At 48.0% G+C, this 24,130-nt stretch overlaps 1 protein-coding gene and 1 non-coding gene across 2 annotated transcripts; both read left to right on the top strand.

Annotated features, from left to right (window-relative positions):
* FAM83D (family with sequence similarity 83 member D) lies at positions 1-19,027 on the top strand. The gene is made up of 4 exons (XM_061209456.1): positions 1-483; positions 11,497-11,664; positions 15,529-15,653; positions 18,049-19,027. Exons 1-4 carry the CDS (start codon positions 7-9, stop codon positions 19,025-19,027), a joined length of 1,749 nt encoding a protein of 582 aa, XP_061065439.1. The 5' UTR covers positions 1-6.
* A 2,744-nt stretch (positions 19,028-21,771) lies between these two features.
* On the top strand, positions 21,772-21,906 carry LOC133104573 (small nucleolar RNA U109). The gene has a single exon (XR_009703635.1). It is a non-coding gene; the product is annotated as a small nucleolar RNA U109 (small nucleolar RNA).
* Positions 21,907-24,130: the final 2,224 nt, after the last annotated feature.

The raw sequence follows: 24,130 nt of genomic DNA, 5'->3' as shown, positions 1-24,130 counted from the left end.
GCCGCGATGGCTCTGCGGTCCGATGGCCTGGACGAGCTGCCCGCAGCCTGCCTGTCGCCGTGCGGGCCGCCCAACCCGGCCGAGCTGTACAGCGAGGAGCGGCGCTTGGCGCTCGAGGAGCTGGTGGCGGGCGGCCCCGACGCTTTCGCGGCCTTCCTGCGACGCGAGCGCCTCGGCCGCTTCCTAAACGCCGACGAGGTGCGCGCCATCCTAAGCGCGGCCGAACGGCCCGGCGAGGAGGGCGCGGCAGCGGGGGCCGAGGACTCCTTCGGCTCGTCGCATGACTGCTCCTCCGGCACCTACTTCCCCGAGCAGTCGGACCTGGAGCCGCCGCTGCTGGAGCTCGGCTGGCCCTCCTTCTATAAGGGCGCCTACCGCGGGGCCACGCGCGTCGAGGCGCACTTCCAGCCCCGCGGCACAGGCGCCCGCGGCCCCTATGGCTGCAAGGACGCGCTGCGCCAGCAGCTCCGCTCGGCGCGAGAGGTGAGCGCCGCGGCCCGGCTCCTCGGGTCACCTCGGTCCCCGGTCGGACGGGACACTCCCTTCAAAAATGGGAAACTGAGGTCTGCTAGGAGCGCGAGCGGGGTGGTCCCGGGGTCCCCGACTCGCCCCACTCTGCGTGTATCCCCTCGGATCCCCAATCTCCTCCCTGGCCGCTCGTCGTGGCAGGGGAGAGTGGGAGGAGTCTCGGTCCCCAAGAATGCTGATTGTGCCCAAGTTCCAACTCCTAACATTCACATTCCCTGGGAGGGTGATCAGAAATCCTGCTAGTTCCAGCTTTCAGTTAAAACCAGTTGTCAGACTGGCTGTCAGCCAACTCTAGATCCCACTTTCAGGAGCTTCTTAGGAGATGCAATACCTAAGAAGCGCATAACCTAGGGGAAAATTCCTGAAAGTTGTCCCCAGAGACAACTGCGGGGCATTAGGAATCTATCATTGCTAGTCACCTGCACGTGTCTTTTGTTGTAGAAAGCAGATACATACCAGAGTGGCAAAGTGAGCCCCGACCCTTTTCCCTCCTGCCGGCCTGGAGGGGAAGTTGCTCTTTCAGTGAATGGGTGGGGAAGGGAGTTTGCATTCCCATAGGCTGGAAAAAAAAAAATGCATATACCCCTGCGTTAAGTCATCTCTCTCTTCACAGTGGGGAAGAATGCGGCCCAGAAGGTGGGAGGGGCGGGTAGGGTGTGGCAGCAGACACCTTCCTCCAGAGCCATGATCATCTGCCACCTCGCTTGCTGACTGGCAGTGCCCAGCTTCCTGGCTGTCTGCCTGTGCCAGAGACATGGCAGGTAAAGCCCCAGGCCACGGTAAGACTTGGTAGGGCTCATACCTGAGTGTGTCTGGCTGTGGTTATGATATCTGTGCATCAAGGCAGTTGAAGTAGCCAAGAAGGGACAAGCCCTGACTTACCAGTGTTCCTGCGCCGGGTGCTCTTTGCCTGATGGTGGGGTTGCAGTGGGTAGGGGGTACAGTAGGCTAGTGCCTTGCCTTTGTGGGAGTAGGTGTGGGCTCCAGCTAGGCTATTATCAGTCCTGCGGTGCTTTGGGTGTGCTGAGGGTCCTTTTGATGCAACAGACACTTGTGGGTTCAGCGGGAAGATTGAAAAGATGGAAAAAGACACCATTTTAGGATAGGTGTGCATTCCCAACGATCACGTCTAGGGGGAGAACTTGGGCACTTGGAACTTGAGAAAAGTAATGAACGGGTCTCCATGAAAGAGAGAGGAATTGCCCTAGCCTCTTGCTTACATCCAATTTTTAGTAGTAGTGGAGGGGCACTGGAGCTAAGACCAGAGGGAAGACTGTCCATCAACTCACGCTGGCCTTAGAAGGGGCTCAAGGCTGATGCTCAGACACCTTTGTCTTGTAGGCATTCTGTAATGCATTCCTGGGTAGAACCTCCTGCCTTGCTCTGTGCCCTAGTCCAGCTACACACTTATATGTTCAAGATTCTGTATTTGGAACCTGGGCAGTTTTAACTGAGAAAGGTGGTACATTACCTTTAAATCTGATGAGTATTTTCAATGTCTCTGCCATATGCCAGATTGCTTGCTTATTCAGAGCCTACTGTGTATTGGACACTGTGCCCCAGGGGCTGGGGCCACAGGTGAAGGACATGATCCTTGCTTGCACTTGAGAGTTGACAGTCTGCTGGTGGGAAGCAGTGAGGAAGTTGCTGCAGGCTGAAGAAAGAAAGCTTTAGGAGTGATGGTGACCTTGGAGCTGGGTCCAAGAGGATGGGTGGGGCTTGCCGGACCAGAGGATAGGGACCGGCCCAGAAGTGTGAAAACACCTGGCATTTTTGGAGGCAGCCAAGTTCCTTACAGCTGGAGCAGAGAGTATGTGGGGGGTTAATGGTAGGAGAGGAGGTTAAAGGGAAAGACTGACGCCAGACTGTCGAGGGCTTCGCACACTCCTGGAAGGAGCAGTGGGGAACCATCGAAGGTTTAGAGGGAGGAGAGGAGCTGATCAGATTGGTGTTCCTGAGCAGTAAATGCTGGCGAGAGCAGGAAGGAGGATGGGTTAGAGAGGGGTGAGACTGGTGTTGAGGTGGTTGTAAGGAGGGGCATAGGGATCTACATATGAGAAGAGGGTCTGTGCTAAGGCAGTGCTGGGGCTTGGGCAGGGGAAGAATTTTAGGTAGAATTGACAGGACTTGGTCATTCGATGGACCAGAAGGGTAGTGAGGGAGAGGGCAGGAAAGTAGGCAAGGCCAAGGAGAAGGTATAGGAAGAATTGAGTTTTTTTAGCTTGGGTGAGTGGTGATGCTACGAAATTAGAATACAGGAGAAGAATGAGGCTGAGGGTAGGGATGGGGAGATGAGTGGGATTTGAGACACGCTAAACTTGAGGTCTCAGACACCATCTATCTCTTTTATGTAAAAAAAAAAACCAAAAACCCAAAACATAATAATGCTTTCTCTGCCAGGCACTGTTCCAAGTAACCCTAAGGTAGGTGCAATTATTAGCTCCATTTTGCGGCTGATGAAATTGAGGCATAGAGAAGTTAAGTTGCCCCAAGATCACACAGCCAGGGAATGACAGAGCCAGGACTCAAACCGAGGCACAGCATCTCTTAACCGCTGTCAGCCACCACGCTCTGCCTTGTGCCATGTGGAGATAAGGAGGCGTCACTGTCCCCAGGTGGACGGAGCTCTACGGAGGAGACAGGTGTTAGAGAGCTAATCTGGTGGCTGGTCCAGCGCTGCTGCGCCAGGTGGAGGTGTGGGTTGTGTACACAGGAGTGGCTGTGTCACTCCGAATACATCCTTTGAAGTCCAGTACCTATGACGGCGAGGACTGTGGAGATGTAGGTCTCAGGCTGTTTCCGGATGAGATGAGAAGCCATTCTGTGTCTGTGTTCAGATGGCGAAAGCGCTTGACGGTGTGATTGAGCTCTTTTAAAGGGTCAGTTTCTGTGCTAAGCCCTTTACCTGGACTCTCTCAGTTAACCCTCCCCAACCTAAGAGGAGGCCACAGTTAAGAGACCAGGCACAGAGACGATAAGTAGCTTCCCCAAGATACGGTTAGTGTGGGACAGAGCTGGGGGCGTGAGCCCGTCTGCCTGGCCCCTGAGCCCGGGCTCTCGACCACTCACCACTCCACAGGGCCCCCTGCCATGAGGGAGGGTTGGTGCTTTGGTAGTTTTCAATAAGCTGGGGGTTTTTAAGGGTTTCTTAAGATTTGAACTTTTAATTTCCATGTTGCATATTGAAGAAAAAGGAAAATGACGATGACAGGACTAGATCTACCCTTGGCGGGAAGGAGACTGGAGTGGTCAGGGTACAGGCACAAGAAGCCAGGCTCACTTGGTAAATGGTGGTGTCTGATCCCGGCTCTGCGGCCTCAACGGATGGTTCTGGGATGGGTCCTCATCCAGGACTCATGTTGCTGTTGGAGCCGTTTAGGCTTGTAGGGCCTCTGGCACTGAATAGTGCTCAGTAGGTACAGCGGAGACCTCTCACGTGCACCTTTGATCATTCAGCAAGTGAGTTTGCCTGCCTGCCTGCTCAGCAAGGACTTGTCCCAGGGCAGGTGGGACCAGGGCTGTGAACCTGCCAGTTCTGCCGTTGGCTCAGTTTCTGCGCACCTTTCAAGGCGTGGGTCTGCTGCGCTGAGGGAGGTACAGCACCTAGAAACACACGATTTATGTACAGCGTGGCTTCTGAATACAAGCTGACTTGGTGCTCAGTTGAGCTTCACCAAAGCTGGAGGAAGTACTGTTTTGGACTTTTTTTTTTTTTTTTTCCCCTTTGGACTTCTTGAGAGCTGAGATGTTTGCTCTTAGGAGAATTTTGAACTATACAGGATTTCTCCCTTACACGCGTACTCTAGAATCTATCCCTGTGCTACTGTATTTGTTGATGAGTCATTCATTTCTTTGTCTCTGTTGCCATGTGAGTCAGCGTTGGGCTGGGCTCTGGCCCCCACAAATCGGGTGGGAGTGGAGACCTTGCCTGGAAGTGCTGTGTGCCCTCCCTTGGTGATGTGCCGTTGCCGAGGCTCTTGGGATATTCCTCGTGTCCGGATGGGAGCTCACAGACAAAGCTCACCCTGTTAGGAGGTCCTGCACTCTCCAGAGCCATCGCTCTTACCAGCCGCCCATTCCCTACGAGCTTTTGTTCCAAAGGGGCACTTTTGCTATGACCTCACCCTTGGGCATCCTTTTGATAACCTGAGCATTTGTAAAAAGCTGTCATCGTGTTGACAAAGAGTCCTGCCTCCTAGGAGGAGTAACAGCTGAGGATTCTGTTGGAGGCCCCCCGGTGTGCGCGTGGATGTATCCAAATTAAGGCCCTCCTGATCTTGGACAATCCTCCTCTGAGTTGCAATTGAACCTGTGCAGTGTGATCAGTTCCTATTCGGAACCCAGGGCAGGCTTTCTCAACCTCATCACTCTTGACGTTTCGGACAGGATAACGCTCTTTGTTCTGAGGGGTTGTCCTGTGCATTGTAGGATGCGGAGTAGTATCCCTGGCCTCCACCCAGTGGATGCCAGAAGCACTGGCCCCCGCCAAAAAATAGTCATCACGTTCAAAAATGTCTCCCCTGGGGAGGGGGTCAGGGGAAGAAGGAGTTACTGCTTTAATGGTTAGAGTTTCAGTTGGGGGTGATAAAAAAGTTTTGGAAACAGATAGTGGTGAGGGCTGACGACATTGCAAATGTAATTAAGGCCACTGAATTGTATGCTTAGGAATTGTTAAGATGGCAATATTATATATGTTGTATATTTTACAATTTAAAAAAGTGTCCCCAGACATTGCCAAATGTCCTCTGGGGGGCAAAATTGCCCTTGGTTGAGAACCACTGTCCTAGGAAATCTCACCGATGCGTGAGATGCTGCCCACCAGACTAAGTGCGGCTGCTTTTTAGCCCTTCCTTTTGGTTCTATGTGTCAGGTTGAGGATTTCGGAGTCTTTCGCCATTTCATTTCTTTCTTCTTTTTAGTTGTGGTAAAATATATGTAACAAAATTTAAAGTGTATAGATCAGTGGATTAAGGACATTCACCATCACCACATGCAACCATCACCACCATCCAGGTCCAGAACTTGTTCATCTTCCCAAGAGGAACCTCTGTTCCCATTGAACAATAACTCCCCATTCCCTCCTCCTCTCAGCCCCCAGCAACCACTGTTCTGTTTTCTGTCTGCCATTTCATTTCTTTATTCTTTTCACCTGGCATCCATTGGGCAGTAGAGAAGCTGCAGAATTATTCTCTGGTTCCTTTATGGATAAAGGATAAGTTCTTTCAGGAAGAAAAGTAGTAGGCCTACTGGCTTTTTTAAAGTCCGGATGCAAATGATAGAACCTCTGGAGGGGACTCTGGCAATATTCAGCAAAATTTCAGTTGTATTTACCCATTGACCTAGCAATTCCATGTCTGTGTATGTGTCCCAAAGATACACTGGCGAAAAATATGAATAGGCAGGGTCGGTGGCGGAATTAGGACTAAGACTATGACAGCTGCCGTATAAGGGCTTTCTGTGTGCCAGGAACTGTCAAGTGTTCTCTCTTGACCAAACCCACTGCAAACACTACAAGGTGGGTAGCATTATTTGCATGTTGTAGAAGCCAACAGAACGGAAGTAACTTGCTAGAGGGTAGGGTACACAGTGATCAGAAGTGGAGAAGCCTGCATCCATGTCCAGGTCTAACTCTGTAGCCTGTTCATGTAGCATCTCTGCCTCCCAAGGTTTCCCGATTTAGTCAATTCGGAGTTAGTCAGCAAAACCACCCGCAGAAAGAAGTGCCTGCTGTCCTAGGGCATTTCAAGTTGCCTGACGTTTGCTCTGCAAGTTATTTTGTGTTCTTAGTGATCATCCTTTGTGATGGGCTCAATCTCATATACTTTATGGAATACTCTACTGATCCTTCCAGGATTTAGTCTAAGCTTTCAATCATTTGAAGACTGAACATTAGATTTGTTTGCGATAATGTTTAATCTAACACTTTTTTTTTCTTTTTTGGCTGCACCGTGCAGCATGTGGGGTCTTAGTTCCCTGACCAGGGATCGAACCTGTGCCGCCTGCATTGGAAGCATGGAATCTTAGCCACTGGACTGCCAGGGAAGTCCCAATCTAACACTTTTTAATAGGTAGCTTTGGGGTCAGCTGGGCTGAAATTCCAGCTCCTGCGTTTGCCTAAGTGTGTCACCTTGAACAAGTCACCGAACCTCTTTATTTTTCTTATCAGTAAATTGGAGATAACAATTAATGGGGTTTTCAAATCTCAAGATACCTCTTTAGAGCTTCTGGCAAACAGAAAAGATTCCAGTTCTGCGTGAAAAGTAACATAAACAGGGTCTGTGCAGAATACCCCAGGGACTGCTACCCGTAACCACGTGGATCACCGGGTCCCATGGTATAAATCATCAAGGGACGGTTGGGAGTGACTGAGGGAGGCAAGGCTTGAGGTTTTGTCACCTGCGATGATGACATGGGACTTGACGCAGGAGTGGCTGCTGTAGATGTGGCTGGAGAAGAGCAGGAATAGCGTGGGGACTGGCGGCAGACCAGCCATCCAGCCTCTGACAGCTGGGTGTTTCCTCTTTAGGTTTAATGTTAGGACCAACGTGCGCTGAGTTGCAGATGGGATTTTGACCCTGGATCGGACACTCACAAGCCACCAGTTGCAGAGCTTTCCAGCTCTAGGAGAGTGGGTAGGCTCTTTGTAGCATAGGCTGGGACAGGGCAATACCCACCGTGACCATGTGGGCACTTGATGGGCATGGGATGCCCGCCTGCCCACGTGTCTCTCCTTTGTCCATCCCGCAGTATGACTCAGGGAGTGGGAGTGATGACCGCTTTCAAGTCCAGGTGCACTTCTAGGGCCCAGCAGCCTGCAGCATGGACGCCAACACCTAGGAGATGTGGCCAGCCCTGCAAAGCAGACACTCAGCTGGCTAGCGAATGAGCCCAGGTCATTGCTCAGTTCAGAGAAGAGTCTGTCCCTTCACAGACTTGAGAAGCCCCAGGTCTAGTTCAGCTGCGCTGGGCTTGGTTGCATGGGGGCGGGGGTGGGGTGGGGCTGAGGGCAGAGAGTAAGGGGGAGCGGGGATGGGGTCTGGAAGGAAGGCAGGCCTTCCTGCTGACTGCTTCCACCCATAGGGCTGTTCTTCCTCCAGAAGTCTTTTAAGGGTCCTGCTCTAGAAGAGGACGGGATGTTGGGTGCAGGGGGAGTCAGAGGAGAAGCATCTCCATCGACCCTCTAAGTACCCCGTGGGCGTTCAAACCCAATTATTTTCAACACACAGGAAAGGTTGAAGCTTCAAAACCAAACAATGAAACTAACAGCAAAGTAGATACTGACTCACTACCTAACAAAAGTGGTGTTTGCACAATTGTTTTGTTAAATGATAAATCAGAATTGAGTTTGGCAGGCGCCTTATGCTGTGGGCCCTGCTCCTGGGGCCCTGCTTCCAGCAACCCTCCAGCCCTCTCTAGCCCGGCCAGCTGGGCCCGCTTCCTCGGCTCTGTCCCAGTGGCACCTGGGTGCATGTCCATCGGCCCCGTCGCGTTCACCTCCTGTCTCCCCTGAGGACGGGGAATGACCCCGGATTGATTTTCTCTCACTTTCTCTTATGAGCTCGACTCTCATTCTCACGTGTGTGTATTCAGAACCCCTTTATGAGGTTTTACTGCCACCTCAAAATCAGTTTCAAAACCTCTCTCTCTCAAGATAGTTTCTGTTTCTGTTTCCTGTTTGTGTGGACCTGAATCAGCCTCCCTCCACCCCCATCTCTCCTCCCTCAGCCCAGGGAGAACATTGCTTACCTTTCCCACGGGCCCCTTTCCCTTCTCTGTGACCCTCACGGTCTTCCCGCCTGGCCCACCGTCGAAACCTCTATCGCTGATTTTTATTCTTTCAGTCTTTAGTCCTCCTAAACATTTGCTGAACCTAAAAAGCTACCTGAGTGCCTGCTGTGTTTCAGGTACTTAGGTATGTGGCCCTATGTTGCAGGAGGGGGGCCACATCTCCAACCAACACTTCCAGCATCAGCTTCTTCTGTCCTGTTGGGTTCATCACTGAACTCATCACTCATCCTAAACCTCCTCCCCTCCGTGGCCTGTATGATCCTGACACCTTGGTTGGCGTCCTGCACACTCACCTGTCTCTCAGTCACGTCCTGTCGCTCCCTTTCATGCATACTCTGCGTTCCAGCCAGACTGGGACATACCCCATCATTTCCTACATCTTCCTCTGTCATCATGTGGCTTCCTGCCGGGTGCCCTCCCCTTTGCTTCTCCCCTGTCCAAATCGTCCTGATTTGTGATTCAACTCAAAGGCCGTCTCCTCCAGGAATCCTCCTTTGCTCTCCTTTGGTAAACATTTGAGGGCCTGTGTTGTGTCTGCGCCTGCAAGGGAGATGCTTTACTGTCTCCCCCTCCCCCAAAGTGTTCCCCTGATTTCCTTGCCTGTTACAGTACGTATCATTTTCCTTCCCTGCAGCCCATGTCCTCTCTTTGTGGGTAAGTCAGGTGCATGTCGAATCCTTTATAGCCATCTTTCTACCTAGCACAGGGTTCAGCCCACAGTAGACTCTGAGGTGCTGGCTGCATTTGAACACCTATTTCATGCCTGAGTCAAGCCCTTTCCATGCTTTGTCTCATTTAATCCTCACAACAGCCCTCTGATGTAGATGCTAGATGATATGAGCCGTATCTTCCAGAGGAGGAAACTGAGACTCAGAGAGATTAAGCAACTTGCCCAGAGTCACACAGCAGTAAGCCACAGAGCTGGGATCTGTGCCCACGCCTTTCTGCCTTTTAACCAGTAAGTTGTTTGGCCTGAATTAGTGGGATAGATACATCTCCAAATAGGATGTATAAAAATGCATTGGAGGATATAAACTTCTGAAGATGCCACCAATTTAGAAGAAACACTTTTTATTTTCTAAATCACTGTCTCCAGTGGGGTTTAGCTGTACCCTTTGCCAAGAATAGCTCACAGCTGGGGCTTTGGCAACATTGGAGAAAGAGAACCAGAGAGATAAATTGTCTTTCCCAGACTCCCTCACAGCAATGACTTCCTGGGAGCTGGCATTTCTGGGTCCCTCCTCCTGGTGGACAAGACTCTGAGGTGTTAGAGATGGACAGTAAAATCGTCTCTTTGTCTCTGCACTTCTTTTTTAAAAATCTATTTATTTATTTATTTATTTTTGGGGGCTGCGTTGGGTCTTCATTGCTGCACGCGGGCTTTCTCTAGTTGCGACAAGCAGGGGCTACTCTTCGTTGCAGTGCGCGGCCTTCTCATTGCAGTGGCTTCTCTTGTGGAGCACGGGCTCTAGGTGCGCGGACCTCAGTAGTTGTGGCATGCGGGCTCCGTAGTTGTGGCGCACGGGCCCAGGTGCTCCGCGGCATGTGGGATCTTCCTGGACCAGGGCTCGAACCCGTGTTCCCTGCACTGGCAGGCGGATTCTTAACCACTGCGCCACCAGGGAAGCCCCTCTGCACTTCTTTGATACCCAAATACTTAAGGGGTAATGACTCTCGGGTACTGGCCTGAGTCCTCTGGGCCCACAGAGATGAATCAGTCCCGTTGAGGGGCCTCTGCTCTCACAGACCTGTAAGTCAGTCACCTTAACGTTCAGGAAAGGAGTTAATGTGATTGGAAGAGACTCTTGTTTTTACTGGTGAGGTTACGAGGAGGGCGGTACATTGCAGCTCCAGCCTGCAGCAGAGCTCCAAACCTTGGCTTCGGGGAGCGGTTTCCTAAGGTGACAGTTCTGGCTCTGACCCGATGCAGGGGCTTGTACGAGACCTGCATGTTTTGGTTCCCCCGCAGGCCTGCCAGGAATTAGCTGACGGCCATGCTTTCAAACCTGCAGAGGGTGTGATTAGAGGCTTTGCTGCTGGAGCGGCCTCTCTTTAAGCAGGAAAGCCAGGAGCTGGGAGATGTTTCCCTGCGCTGAACTGTCTGGACAGCTTAAGCTCTGGACTGGTCAAGCGAATCAATGAACAGATACCAGAGGGATCTCTTGTACTGGGCACTTGATGTAGCATAGTCATTTAATGCTCACGACAAATCTGTTTTGCAGCGAAGGAAACAGACTTTCGAAGCAGCTGTAATCTGCCCAAGCCCACGTGGCTGAGGTGGCCATTAACTGTAGTCTGTGCTGAGTGGGGAAAATTGATTAGGAGGCACAAATGGAGCCGGGTCGTTGGGGAGCAGAAAGGACTGGTCCAAGCTGCAGGGCAGCATCCTTAGGACATATTTCTGTGCTCTTGTTGCGGGTTTGCACTATGGACAGACACCAGAGAACTTCAGAGACCACCTTTTACAGAGGAGGGGCTGGCGCTCTGGAAGCCATTTGGTTAGATCCTGACAGGTGAAGGGAGCAGACGTCATGAAGAGGTGATGTGCAGCGACAGAGGCAGGAGGTGGGAGAATCGACTTGCCTGGTTCAATCAGTTTCAAGCCATGAGTTGGTGGTGGATGAGGTGGCCCTTTCTAGATTATAATAGAAAATCATATTACGATCCAAAATCAGACAATAAAATCAGACTTGGAGACTGGTCTACCCAGAAGGGGGGCCTCAGAGAGACTCTAAGTTTTTACATACCTGTTTTACAGACATAGACAACAAGTCACGTGTCTAAAATGATCGTGGGTTAGCCGCAGAACCTAGATATCTTGCTGGTCTGAGCTGAGCTTGTGAGACAGGGGTTTTAGTAAAGGAAGAGAGTTGAATGGAACAAGTTCATAGGAGGTCAAAGTAGTGGATAAATCTATAGTTTTGAGAAATTTGCAGTGTGGAGGCGAGTGGCTGGGTCAAGTCCAGATTTGTAGCATACAGTGGCCTGAGCGTCTTTGGAGACAGACAAGAGTCCACGGTGAGAGGAAAACTGATACCGCAGAAGGAGAAGGAAGGAAGGGTATTATAGGACAGGGATCCTTTCCCAGCTCTGAGACGGGGTCCAGAGTCCGGACAACGAGCTGTAAGGTGGTGTCCTTGTGGGTTGACCGCTGGCTCTTCTCTCTGCCCCGCGCCCTAGGTGATTGCAGTGGTTATGGATGTTTTCACGGACATCGACATCTTCCGAGACCTGCAGGAAATCTGTCGGAAACAGGGAGTTGCTGTCTACATCCTTCTGGACCAGGCTCTGCTCTCTCAGTTTTTGGATATGTGCATGGATATGAAAGTTCATCCTGAAGAGGAAAAGGTTTGTGTTACACTGTTTCTAGTTTCACCACAATCAGCAAATAATGACTGAGCATCCGTGATCTCCCCGTTGGCGGTGGTCTCCCCGTTGTAAGGGAGGGACCTGAGGCCGTGAGAAAAGTCGTTCGCCTGAAGCCTCACAGGAAAGAAAGACAGAGTCAGGTTCAGACCTTGGCCTCTCCCTCACGTCACGATGCCTTTTAATGGGGAGCTTGTCTGTTGATGGGAAGAGGCTGCCTTGGAAGCTGCTGCTTTTGACTGCAGCACTGGTAGGCTCCAATTTTAACCATAAGGACCACCGTTTACGGAGTCCTGCTGGGTCCTTGGCACTGTCCTAGGCTCTTGACAGTGTTACGCAACTTAAATCCTCACAGCAGCCCCATCAGGTGAGTGCCGTTATGCCTGTGTTTCATATTGGGAAGTGGTGACACCAAGAGCCCAGTGTCTACACCTAGAAAGTAGTGGGATGGAGTTTCCCCATCTGTCGGCCTGCCTGCAGCCCCAGTGTTCTTAAATCACTGTCACATGGTGCCTCTCGTTTCTCATTATTATAAAATTAGACTTCTTATGTCCTTTGCTCTGAGCATGAAAGTAATTTGAGCTTAAGTATTTAAATGTTAGGTTATGTAACTTAGCAAGCTTGTTCTCTTCAGTAGAAAGAGGCAAGAAAAATAGTCATTTATTACCGCATTCACTTTTTCAAAATTAAGCAACTTAAGAGCTTCGGAACTTAATTCATCAACTTGGTTCATCACCTATGTGAGTACCTACTCTGAGCTACTCATTGTTCCAGGTACTGGAAACAAAGCAGTGAGCAAAGTGAATGAAGAGGTTGGACTTTGGTTCTATAGGCTACCGCGTAGGGGACATGAACTTTTACCGCCTTGTTATTGTCAAGCCATTTGGTTTACACAATTCTGACTGTTTAACTTCTCTTGAGAGCTCTTGTTGGTTGTTCTCCCTCAAGAGGAAACAGGTTTGGGTTTAATTAGGTAGCTACTAACTTGTCACTAGTGCTTCAAAGCAAATCCATGATGGAGGTAAGGCTTGGAGCTTGGAGACGGAATGAAACAGTCAGCCCTGTGACCTGACAGTCAATTTAAAAATGTGTCAGGTGGACCCAAGGGAAATGCAAGTCAGGCCTGGAAAGCGCACGGTCATCTAACCAGATGTTCAGTCCATGCCTGCTCTGCCGCAGGGCCTGGTGAAGAAATTGAAGGTGTTGATGTTTAATTTCAAGGTGCTCTTGCTGTAATTGAGGCTGTGTGTGAGCAGCAGGGACATCACGGAATAGCCCGGCCACGGCTTTGATCGAGTGACTGGCTCTGATTCATCCACTCAGCAGAAATCTAGGAGTATTTGCTGACTCAGTTGCCTGCTGACTTGGTTGCTGCCTTCGTGGGTGTCTGGATCCTCTAGGAAGGGTCAAAAGGAGATCTGTCTTTTTGGCCTCACCCATGTTCATCACGTCTTAACTTCTTCCTCGGGAAGCACCACTTTGCCATGGTGGCTTCTCTCACCAGGGCCTGTGTGTGCTGGTGAACCTGCCCCTCACCAGAAGAAGTAGGGGTGACTTCTTCTGCCCTGGTGCTGCGGCTGGTCCAGAATGTTGGGTGTCCTGCCTGCAGGAGCTTGGTCACACGTTTGTGTGCAGGCACTCAAAAGCGCTTTGATTGTAAATCAACTATACTCCACTGTAAAATAAAAATTTTTTAAAATTAAAAAAAAAAAATCGCTTTGACCACAATCACAGAGGCCTACATAGCATTCAGATAAGTTCCAAAGGGAAAGATGCACAAAACCACACTGAAATCTGCCCACAGTGATATTCTTTATGCTTGTTATTATATGTTGACCCTTTGAAGCTCTGCTCAGGGATCGTCCGGGAAGCCCTCCCCTGCCAGCTCCATGTGCACCTCTATGGAAGTTTCTAGATTTTTTTGTCTGTTTTAATTTTCATTTGAAATAATTTGATTTACAAAGGAGTTAGAAAAATAATATAAGGCATCCCTGAATACTCTTTGCCCAAATTTTCTAAATGTTTACATCTTACAAACCTCAGTACAAATTTCAAAATCAGGAAATAAACTTGATATAGTACTATCATCTACTCTGTAGACATGATAAGTTTCACTCATCATTCCATGAATGCTGGTTTTCTTATCTAGGATCCAATCTGGGACCATATCTTGCATTTAGCTGTCATTTCTCCTTAGCTTCCTCTCATCTGGAGCTGTTCCTCTCTTTCTTTGTCTTTTAGAGTCTTGATGCTTTTGAAGAATACTAGCCAGTTTTCTGTAGAATTTGGGTTTATCTGATGTTTCCCCATGGTTAAATTCATATTACGCATTTTGGTAAGAATATCGCAGAAACGATGTTATGCTGTGCCCTAATTTTTTTGTTTTGTCTTTTGTTTTTATTTTGAAGTAATGATAGATTCACAGAAGTTGCCAAGATAGTACATAGAGGTTTCCATGTATCCTTCACCCAATTTCCCCCAATAGTTATACCTTATGTAACTTACAGCATAACATCAGAACCTAGAAGTTGACATGGCTACCATGTGTGTCTATTGTTTTGTGCCATTTTATCACATGTATACATATGTGTACCCACCACTGCCAGCAGAATACAGAGCTATTCCATCTCCACAAAGATCTCCCTCATGCTGCATCTTTATAGGCACATTCACTCCCCTCTCCGTGCCCTCCCCTGCATCTTTCACCCCTGGCAACCACTAATTTGTTCCCCATCTCTGTAATTTTGTCGTTTAGAGAATGTTATGTAAATGGAATTATACAGTGTGTGAACTTTTGAGGCTGGCTTTTTTTCATGCCCTTGAGATCTGTCCAAATTGTTGTGTGTATCAATAGATTGTTCCTTTTTATTGCTGAACTGTATCATATGGTATGGTTGAACCATAGTTTGTTTAACCATTCACCCATTGAAGGACACTAGGGTAGTTTCCAGTTTTTTACTGTTATGAATAAAGTTGCTATGAATATTTGTGTACAGGTTTTTGTGTAGACGTAGGTTTTTACTTCTTTGGATGTTGTTATGTCTTGCTATAGTGTTTAATCATTACTTTTTTAAAAAATAAATTTATTTATTTATTTATTTATGGCTGTGTTGGGTCTTCGTTGCTGCACGCGGGCTTCCTCTAGTTGTGTTGAGCAGGGGCTACTCTTCATTGTGGTGCACGGGCTTCTCACCGCGGTGGCTTCTCTTGTTGCAGAGCTCTGGCTCTAGGTGTGCGGGCTTCAGTAGTTGTGGCACGGGGGCTCAGTAGTTGTGGTGCATGGGCTTAGTTGCTCCGCAGCATGTGGGATCTTCCCGGACCAGGGCTCGAACCCGTGTCCCCTGCATTGACAGGCGGATTCTTAACCACTGCGCCACAGGGGAGTCCTGGGCTATTATTTATTAGCAATGCTACTAAACTAAAGAGGAGGAGAAACATCAGCTTAGCTTCTTTAAACCCTTGTTAAAATGTTATCTATCACTGGCATGTTTTCTTTGATGATTTTATCCCCCCACATTTTGTTTCAAAGTCATTTCTTGGATTCTATTGTTTAGTGTCTCCAAAAAGTGAATCTTCTAGAGCACGTGTCCACATGAACCGAAGGTCTCAAAAATAAGTATGCATGTATAAAAAAGCATGCAAGAAGATGAACTGAATGTGAAGTAGCATTACTTGAGTCCTGAGAATCATCTGGCTTGTGTGCTGTGGGTGTTGTTACCGAATGGTGACCGTGAACCACTGATCTGCTAGTAAGCTTGTCTGTTTGGAAATTGTAAACTAAGGCTTCTTTTATCATGTGCTCACTGGATCATTCATTTCTTCTTCTCCCACTTCCCCCACCAACAGCTGATGACAGTTCGGACGATTACAGGAAATATTTACTATGCGAGGTCAGGAACTAAAATTGTTGGGAAGGTTCATGAAAAGTTCACACTGATTGATGGCATTCGTGTGGCTACAGGCTCCTACAGGTGAGTTTCTGACTCGTCCATGCTTATTAATCTGAACTTTTTAGAGGAAGTGTGCTATATAAAGGTAAAAGCTGCTTTTTCCTCTCAGTGTGAGCCTCTATGGGCAAGCCTTCTGCTATGTGTGCATCTGTGTGTGTGAGCCTATTAATCAAAGCCTCCTCCTCTGGAAGGTGGTCGGGCTAGGATCCCCTCCCCTGCCTCGTGGTCCACAAACCTAAAGTACAGAGGTTGAAACTTGCCTGGAGACCCAACAGTGAGGGAGTCCTAGATTCAAGGCTCAGCCAGGACTGCAGTGGATGAATTGAGGCTTAACAGACAGGAACAGTCTCAACTCCTGTTCCTTGGGGCCTTTGACCCTCCTCGTCCCTGCCCACTTGAAGGGAAGGGCAGTTGCAGGCATCAGCCTCAGTGCGGAGGGCACAGCTGAAGCTGCCCCCTTACTTTAATCCTTCACCTTGCTTCAAGCCTTGTGATTTGGTGCTTTAGTCTAGAAAGTACTGATCCATGCTTCTGGCTCCACCTTTGAAGTCTCACGTTGGCACGGCATCTGAGGGTAGAGAGCAGGGAAGTTGAATGGAGGGTGGAGATAAAGAGTGGTAAACACCGATCTCCACAGGTTAAGATACACCATTTTTACTTAGGTCTCTCTGATGGTGGTGTGTTTTGCCACCTCTGTGTTAGACTTTGATGTTATACATGAAGTGTGTCTCTACAGTTTAAAAAAGAAAAACGGGGACTTCCCTGGTGGTCCAGTGGTTAAGACTCCGCACTTCCCCTGCAGGGATCATGGGTTTGATCCCTGGTTGGGGAGCTAAGATCCTGCATGCTGCACGGCCCCCCCGCCCTCCCCCCCCAAAAAAGGATAGAAAAACGTATTTTTGAAGAAGCATGCATCCCTGAGTGATAACTATGTGTCAGCCCTGGGTAAAGGTGGGTGTGCAAAGGCTTGTGCAAGATGAGGCCAGCAGATCAAGGAACTCTTGGTGTCTTTCTTTTCAAACAGTACTGTCATTGCTTGGAACAAAATTTGAACTCTTCGTGGAGACTTTCTTTCATAAGATGTTTGGAAACAACAGGAGGAAACTAGATTTTCACCCAAAGTAGGATTTATCTGTATTACCCAAACTTAGCTCCAAATGGTTTTTTGGCTGTTCTAAAATATAAAAATTACCCCCTACAAATGAAATATGCTACCATTGAGGATGAGGATGAGGATGGCTTCTATTTGTTGAGGACATTTTAAAATCCTGGTGTTAGGTGTCCTGTTTACATGATTTCACTGAGGGTTTCTTTCTTCTCAGGCTCTGAAGGCAGCTGTCAAGGTGAATTTGCATTAGCCTAGGTTCTTGGTTGCAAGAGACAGAGTTGCTACTATGTTTTATGATTTCTTGCGTAAAACACCCTACTCCTGATACGAATTTCTGTATCAGTGCGGTGACTTCAAGTGCAGAAAGCTAACTCAAACTACTGTATGCAAAACGGAATTTACTGGCTCACATAACTTGAAAGTGTAGAAAGGTACCGTTTGTTTTCAGCTCACCTTGACGTAGGGGCCATGCATTCATCAGAACACTGTCTCCTGGTTCTGCTTTTCTCTAGTTGATCTTTTTGCTCTGTCAGGCTCTCCATTTGCAGGCAAAGATCCAGGCTTCCTCACGTGGCCTTTTAGTAGCTGTTTCTCAAAGAGGGAGACTTTTTCTCTCTGCACTGGTATCAGTCCTGGCAAAATTCCCTGGCTCTCGCTAGCTCACATGCCCACCCTGCATAGGTCCCCGCATCCCAGGGGATAGGATACTCCAGCCGGCCTGGCTCACCTGCCCACCCCTGTTGTGACTGGAGAGGGTGCATACATGAAGCTGTCTGAGTTGGGAGGGGGCAGGGCTCTGTTACCATGGGAAGGAGGAGGTACGCTGGACAGGCAGGGGCGCACGGCCACTTGTCAGCTCTAAACGTGCACTGAGCAACAGTGTCGTTAGAATGACAGTCCTGTCTCCCTTTGTGAAAATGGCAGCATGGAGGAGGGACCGGGGCCCAGTCTAGGCTCTGCCACCAGCTTCCCCCTGTGACGTCGCTAGGCACCTTCCTCGCTTCTCATAGTAAGGGCGCTGGCCTAAGTGCTTTAGGAGCCCTTTCTAGCTTTTAGCAACTTTGAGGCTGAGGAGTGTAAATTTTAGCCTGTTGGTTGAACAGTGGCCTTTTTACTCTTGTGTTAACGCATTCCTAGGTTATGTACTGTGTTAAGGCAACTTGCAGTCACACTACATGGCAGGTGTGCTGTCACCAGAGTTGTGACTTATGTCTCAGGATATCTGGGCTTTATATTCAGGTTGACAATAAGTAAATGAAGATCGCTCATCCTTAACCAGCTTCTGTTTGTTTGTTTTTAATCCTCAAGTTTTACATGGACGGACGGCAAATTAAACAGCAGCAACCTGGTCATTCTGTCCGGCCAAGTGGTTGAACATTTTGACCTGGAGTTCCGAATCCTGTACGCACAGTCAAAGCCCATCAGCTCCAAACTCCTGTCCAGCTTCCGGATCAGCGGTAGGTTTGACCATCTCGTCGACCAGAAACCACCGTGCAAGGAGCTCACGTTGGGCAACCTGCTGCGGCTACGGCTGGCCAGGCTCTCGAGCACCCCCAGGAAGGCCGAGCCGGGCTGTGAGGAGGGCCAGGCAGAGGCCGGGCGCGAGGACTCCGAGGCCTCCACCATCAGTGAGGAGGACGGCCTCAGCAGCCGCAGAGACAGGCCGGAGGGCGGGAGGGCGACCGATGCCACCACTCAGACGGAGGCAGGAGAGGAGACGCCCGCCGTGAGCATGAGTGACGTGGGGACACAGGCCAGCATGGCCACGGCGTGCACTGGCACCCAGACTGCAGTTGCTACCAGGGTGGTGAGCTCCCAAACCGCGGTCCAGACCACGTCAGCCACCACCCAGACTGACATGGATGAGAATGTTCTCTCCTTTCTGGAAACCCAGGCTAAAGAGGGGTCAGCAGTATCAAAGATGTCTGTGTCGCGATCCTCCAGTTTGAGGTCTTCCGCCTCTCTGTCCTCCCAAGGCTCTGTGGCCAGCTCCATTGGCTCCCAGACTTCCCTCAGAGCCAATGACGTCGTCACACCTGGACACCCCAAGTACTGGAGCACCCCCCACTTGGATCTGTGCTCTAGGGACTCATTCAGAAAGTTGAATAAAGAGCGGCAGTTTCACTTTGCCGGAATCAGGTCCCGGCTTAACCACGTGCTGGCCATGCTTTCCAGGAGAACGTTCCTTACTGAAAACTACCTCAGTTTTAATTCTGGAAGTTTTGCCAGATCATCAGCTAATTTGCTGGCTGTTAGAGAAATCACGCTTTATCCCTCCTATCAGTGACTGCTCCACACGTTCAGAGCGCCTGGCTTCACCCAGGCTTGCAGTAGACATCGTCGGAGCATCCCGCTTTATAGAATGTCTCCTGTCCTAATTGCCTTTCTTTCACCCTGATTTGCTTTGAATTCTGTAAACCGCACATTATTTTACATGCTTTATTTTTATTTTGTTCTTATCATGTATAAGCCAGGTCTTGGTTTTATGGTTTCAACACTATCGGTACAGTTTCTTTGCACGATTTTAATACTGATCTCTCTTCAAGAGAATGTTTCAGGGTTCTCAGGTAATTCATATAAGAGATAAAATATGTGTTGCATTTTTCTAGGTTTGTATGCCCTATTGTTTTCGAGGTTTGGAACGCTAGTTTTCATGATCAAAATCCTGTTTAGGAAAACACTCAAAACTCTGTTTCTTAAGTGTTTATCTCTTCTTTAGGATATCTGTGTTCTTAGCATTAAACAGATGTAAACTCTTGTTTGGTGGTTGCTCATGTCCGTTTTTTTGGTTTTTTCTTCTCTCTGGCACTTTTCTGTTTAACTGTAGGAGTGTGTTACAAGTAAATGCACCTAATATCTATTTGTGCAGTTTTTGTTTGTTTTTTTAAAAATAGTCTTGGGGTGGAGGAGTAGATGATCCAAATTATAAAAGAGAAAATATCCATTTAAAAGTTAGATGGGGGCTTCCCTGGCGGCGCAGTGGTTAGGAATCTGCCTGCCAATGCAGGGGACGTGGGTTCGAGCCCTGGTCCAGGAAGATCCCACATGCCGCGGAGCAACTAAGTCCGTGTGCCACAACTACTTAGCCTGTGCTCTAGAGCCCGCAAGCCGCAGCTACTGAAGCCTGTGCACCTAGAGCCCGTGCTCCGCAACAAGAGAAACCACGACAATGAAAAGCCCGCGCACCGCGATGAAGAGTAGCCCCCTCTCACCGCAACTAGAGAAAGCCCGCGCACAGCAAAGAAGACCCAACACAGTCATAAATTTAAAAAATAAATAAATAAATAAATAAATAAATAAATAAAAGATGACAGAAAACAAGCGTCAGGGTCATACCTTCCTTAGCGATATGAATATTGATGTCACTAGCTCTATAGTTTGAATGAGGAAACTTGCCAGAAATCACAGGTTTCTTCATGTGCTCTAGCTTGTCTTTTTCAAAGAAAAAGCTTGAGCTATTTAGACAAGGACCTTAGTTCTGTTCTTCTCTGCCAGAGAAGGAGGCCTCAGTGTTCATTCCTGGATTCACCCTGATATTAACTGTAGTGGCCCCATGAGCCTAATTTCATCAGATGGGTGTATTGACAATGATTTAGCAATCTAATATCCTGGAGTAGGGGCGAAAGAGGGCACTGACGATTATCCCAGATTCCTAGTTCAGTGGCAGGCAATGCGACTGGTTTCTACACCCTGCTAATCAGGATTGGTATGCCTATGGAATCCTGTTTTTGTTTAGTCTCCTTTGTGTGTGCAGATGAAATGAAGAGAGTTAGGTGATGGCTTCCTCCTCCTTCTGATTTGACTGGAGCAGAAGAGATCTGTAATAGGGGAGGGTGTTGTCTGCCACATAGACACGTGCTAATGCATCCAGATCCTGAGCACGCCTGCGGGTTTCCATGTGTGCACCAGGATTCCCTTTCAGTCACCAGGTTATTTGCTGGGTTAGTGCCATAATTTGGACTGGGAAGCAGGCAGGACAACTGGTTCCTGTCTGGTTGTAAACAATTCTGGCCCAAGCCTCAAATAAACATACTGTTATTTGAAACCATTTACAGATTTAGATAATTTCCTATGTGCTATCTGTGACCCTCTCATCAATGCAGTGATTGGACAGCTGTTATTCTCAGTTTTCAGGTGAAGGAACTGAAGCTCAGATTAAGTAGCATATTCAAGGTCACATGATTGGTAAATGGTGACACAAGCATTTATCCACAGGTTTTCAGATTCTGAGTTCAGTGCTCTGTGATGTGACTATTTCTCTACAGGAAGTATGGAGGCATTAGAGGGCGTACCTTTTTTTTAATTAAAAAACTTTTTTTGGCCATGCCACGTGGCTTGCAGGATCTTAGTTCCCCGACTAGGGATTGAACCTGCACCCTCGACAGTGAAAGCGTGGAGTTGTAACCACTGGACCGCCAGGAGATTCCTGGGTGTACCTTGAGAGACGGCAGTTAATGCAACGGTGAATTGAAAACATTAAAACTTAAGCTCATTAACAAATATAGGTACGTTTGAAATTTCAACTCAGTGTGTTCTGTGGAGCTTTTAATAGGCATTCATAAAAGAGTCTCTGCGTTCAGTTTGGGAAATGGATCAAATAAATTTAAACAGGATTTTTTGTTGCAGGACTACTCAGACTTTGGAATGAGGTAATTATCACTGTGGCTTTCTCAAGAGGAGGGCAGGTATATGGTCTATTACAAACTGACTTGACTACAGAGCCCTCTTTTTGTGGAATAGGATGCAAAGCCATTATTTTCTGAAAGTGTTGCCAGCGATTAGAAATAAGAAAAAGAGGTATATGGAATCCTAAGAAAATGGCCTGGTCTCTCAGAGTCAGCAAAGCTTTTCTGGCTCTTGAGTGTGGAAAGAATATCATTATAGGGTGGAATTTCTCAAGGTGAGATCTGAGGACCACCTACATCAGAGTCAGCTGGGGTCCTTGTTTAAAATGTTGATTTATTGGCCCTACTTCCAGGGGAGGGGAGGGTGAGTATGGCAGACTGTTTGGTTCAAAAATGTGTTATTGTCTTGCATGTGGAAATGTCTGCTCCTCATTCCTTTGGAAGCAGGAATACATCCATAACGTGCTACATTAAAAAAGGAGTTCTCAGGGCTGCCAGCCTTACACTAGAGGTTGAATAGTAGTATATTTCTCCTACATTTAAAAAAAAAATGTGTTGCCCCTCCCTGGGAGAGAATTATATGTCCATATCTGTTTAATGTCAGACTTGGCTGTAAAGATTTCAGTATATATGTCTGAAAGATAAAAAAACATAATAACCACAATACCTCCATCACACCTAAACAACTTTGATAAAAATTTCTCGATATCATCAAATAGTGTTCAGACTCTGCTGTCTCATGATTTCTCCCTGATGAGTTTGAATTAGAGAGCCATACAGTTTGAAGTTCAACCCAATCAGATGGCAGGGTCGACATGCTTGAAAAACTGAAGGAGTCAGCTGAAGAGATGGCCACCCCACCTCTGTGGGCCGTTGGGTTGGGGAGTATCTGTTTTCTACTTAACGGGACTTCAAGCAACTAACAAGAAAACCTAAGGTACAAGATCACATAAGTGAAAAGTTACGTGAAAGAAACCAGAGGGCGGGGATGAAAAAAAGAATCAGGAAGGAGGCTATCAGTGCGTGCCACCATGACCGACACACTCACTTTGGGCAGGCCACACACTTTAAGCTTCTCAGTAGCCAAGGCAGAAAGAGAAAACTGGTCAGATCCACCATCCACAGTGTCCATAAGATTAAAGTAACTCCAGGTACAGGAAGAACAATTCTAAGATCAGGTAAGAATTTCTCACAAGGATTCTCATAAAATTGATACTGTGAAGTGTTCAGATAATAAACACAATGACAGATGTTCTGGGGTGTGCCCAAACACCAGACCCCACAAGGGCAGTTGTCTAAAGCTATAAAGGAGTTGAATGTATTCAGATGTGTTCCGTGAGCATGGAATATGTACCTTATGTTGAGTATGTTCACAGAGGCATTGTTATTCTAGGTTCCCTGGTGCCACACGACCTGGAAATATACCCCAGTTTGCCTGGCAGAGTTCCAGTTTATGCCCGTGAACTCCCTGCTTTCACTCTCCGAAGCATCCCAATTTGAACAATAAAGCAAGCATACAGTCATCCTATCTAGAAAGCACCTGGCAGACCTTGCCCTCCCCAACTTGTCCAGTTCCATAGATGCGCAAAATTCCTCAAGCCAACATCATAGAGACTCCCCTAGTATTTAGCTGAGTCTCTTCTAGTGGATTCTCCACACCTCTGTACCCAAATCCTTGGAGCTGAGTAAACACTTTTGCTTATGCTAATACTTGTGTGAACCCGATCATTTGTATGCAAGTGAACAAACCAGACAGGTTTACATATGGTACAACTTGCCGAGGGCTACACCTTAGATGCAGTGGAAAATCCCCGTGTAGTACAATTCAGGAAAGGCAATTCTGCAAAGAACTACCTCTTTTCAGGCTGGGGGATAGCTAGCTCTCTCTGATCTGGCTTCATGGAGGAGACCCAAGGGCAGTTAGGATTTTTCTTAGGAAGCCAAGAGTTCTAGAGTTAAGAGTAAGTCCCCTACATACGAACGAGTTCCATTCCTAGAGCGCGTTCATAAGTCCAATTTGTAAGTCCAACAGAGTTAGCCTAGGTACCCAACTAACACAATCGGCTATATAGTACAGTACTGTAATAGGTTTATAATATTTTTCACAGAAATAATACATAAAAACAAAAAACAAAACAAAAACAAAACAAAAAATAAAACCATTTTTAATCTTACAGTACAGTACCTTGAAATGTACAGTAGTACAGTACAACAGCTGGCATACAGGGCTTGGCTGGAATTGAGTGAACAGGCAAGAAGAGTTACTGACTGGAGGGAGAGGAGGTGGGAGATGGTAGAGCTGAAGGATCGTCAGCAATAGGAGACGGAGGGCAAGCTGCAATTTCACTCACGCCTGACGTTGATGGCTCAGGTCTAGTCCTTGCTGGATTCAATTCTATCTACCCTCTTGAAAAAATGATCCAGTGATGTCTGGGTAGTAGCTCTTTTTTTTTTTGTCATTGATGACACGGTAGCACTGTATTGCATTCTGAACGGCTGCTGCAACCTTTGTGTACTGTTCTATGTTCAGGTCCTGTGCCTCAAAAACTAACAGTGCCTCCTAAAACAAAGAAAATCCCCTTGCCATTTCCTGCGTCGTGAATCTCTTCGGTTCTTCAGTTACTTCTTCTTCCTCTTGTCTCTCTTCGTCCTTTTCTCTGGGCTTCCAATTCCATCAGGTCTTCATTAGTAAGCTCCTCGTGTTGCACAGCAACAGTACTGTAAAGTACACAAAAGCACAACCACTTGTAGAGGATGCATGCACT

Source organism: Eubalaena glacialis, chromosome 13 (genome assembly GCF_028564815.1).
Source record: "Eubalaena glacialis isolate mEubGla1 chromosome 13, mEubGla1.1.hap2.+ XY, whole genome shotgun sequence".
In the NCBI taxonomy this organism is placed as follows: Eukaryota; Metazoa; Chordata; class Mammalia; order Artiodactyla; family Balaenidae; genus Eubalaena; species Eubalaena glacialis.
The sequence above is the reverse complement of the archived record's forward strand: the minus strand, read 5'-3'. Positions and strand labels throughout refer to the sequence as shown.

Excerpts from the sequence above, each read along its gene's own strand:
- FAM83D (XM_061209456.1), top strand. The coding sequence starts at position 7 with ATGGCTCTGCGGTCCGATGGCCTGGACGAGCTGCCCGCAGCCTGCCTG. Across the intron at positions 484-11,496 it reads AGCTCCGCTCGGCGCGAGAG|GTGATTGCAGTGGTTATGGA; the intron begins GTGAGCGCCGCG and ends CCCGCGCCCTAG. Across the intron at positions 15,654-18,048 it reads GTGGCTACAGGCTCCTACAG|TTTTACATGGACGGACGGCA; the intron begins GTGAGTTTCTGA and ends TTAATCCTCAAG.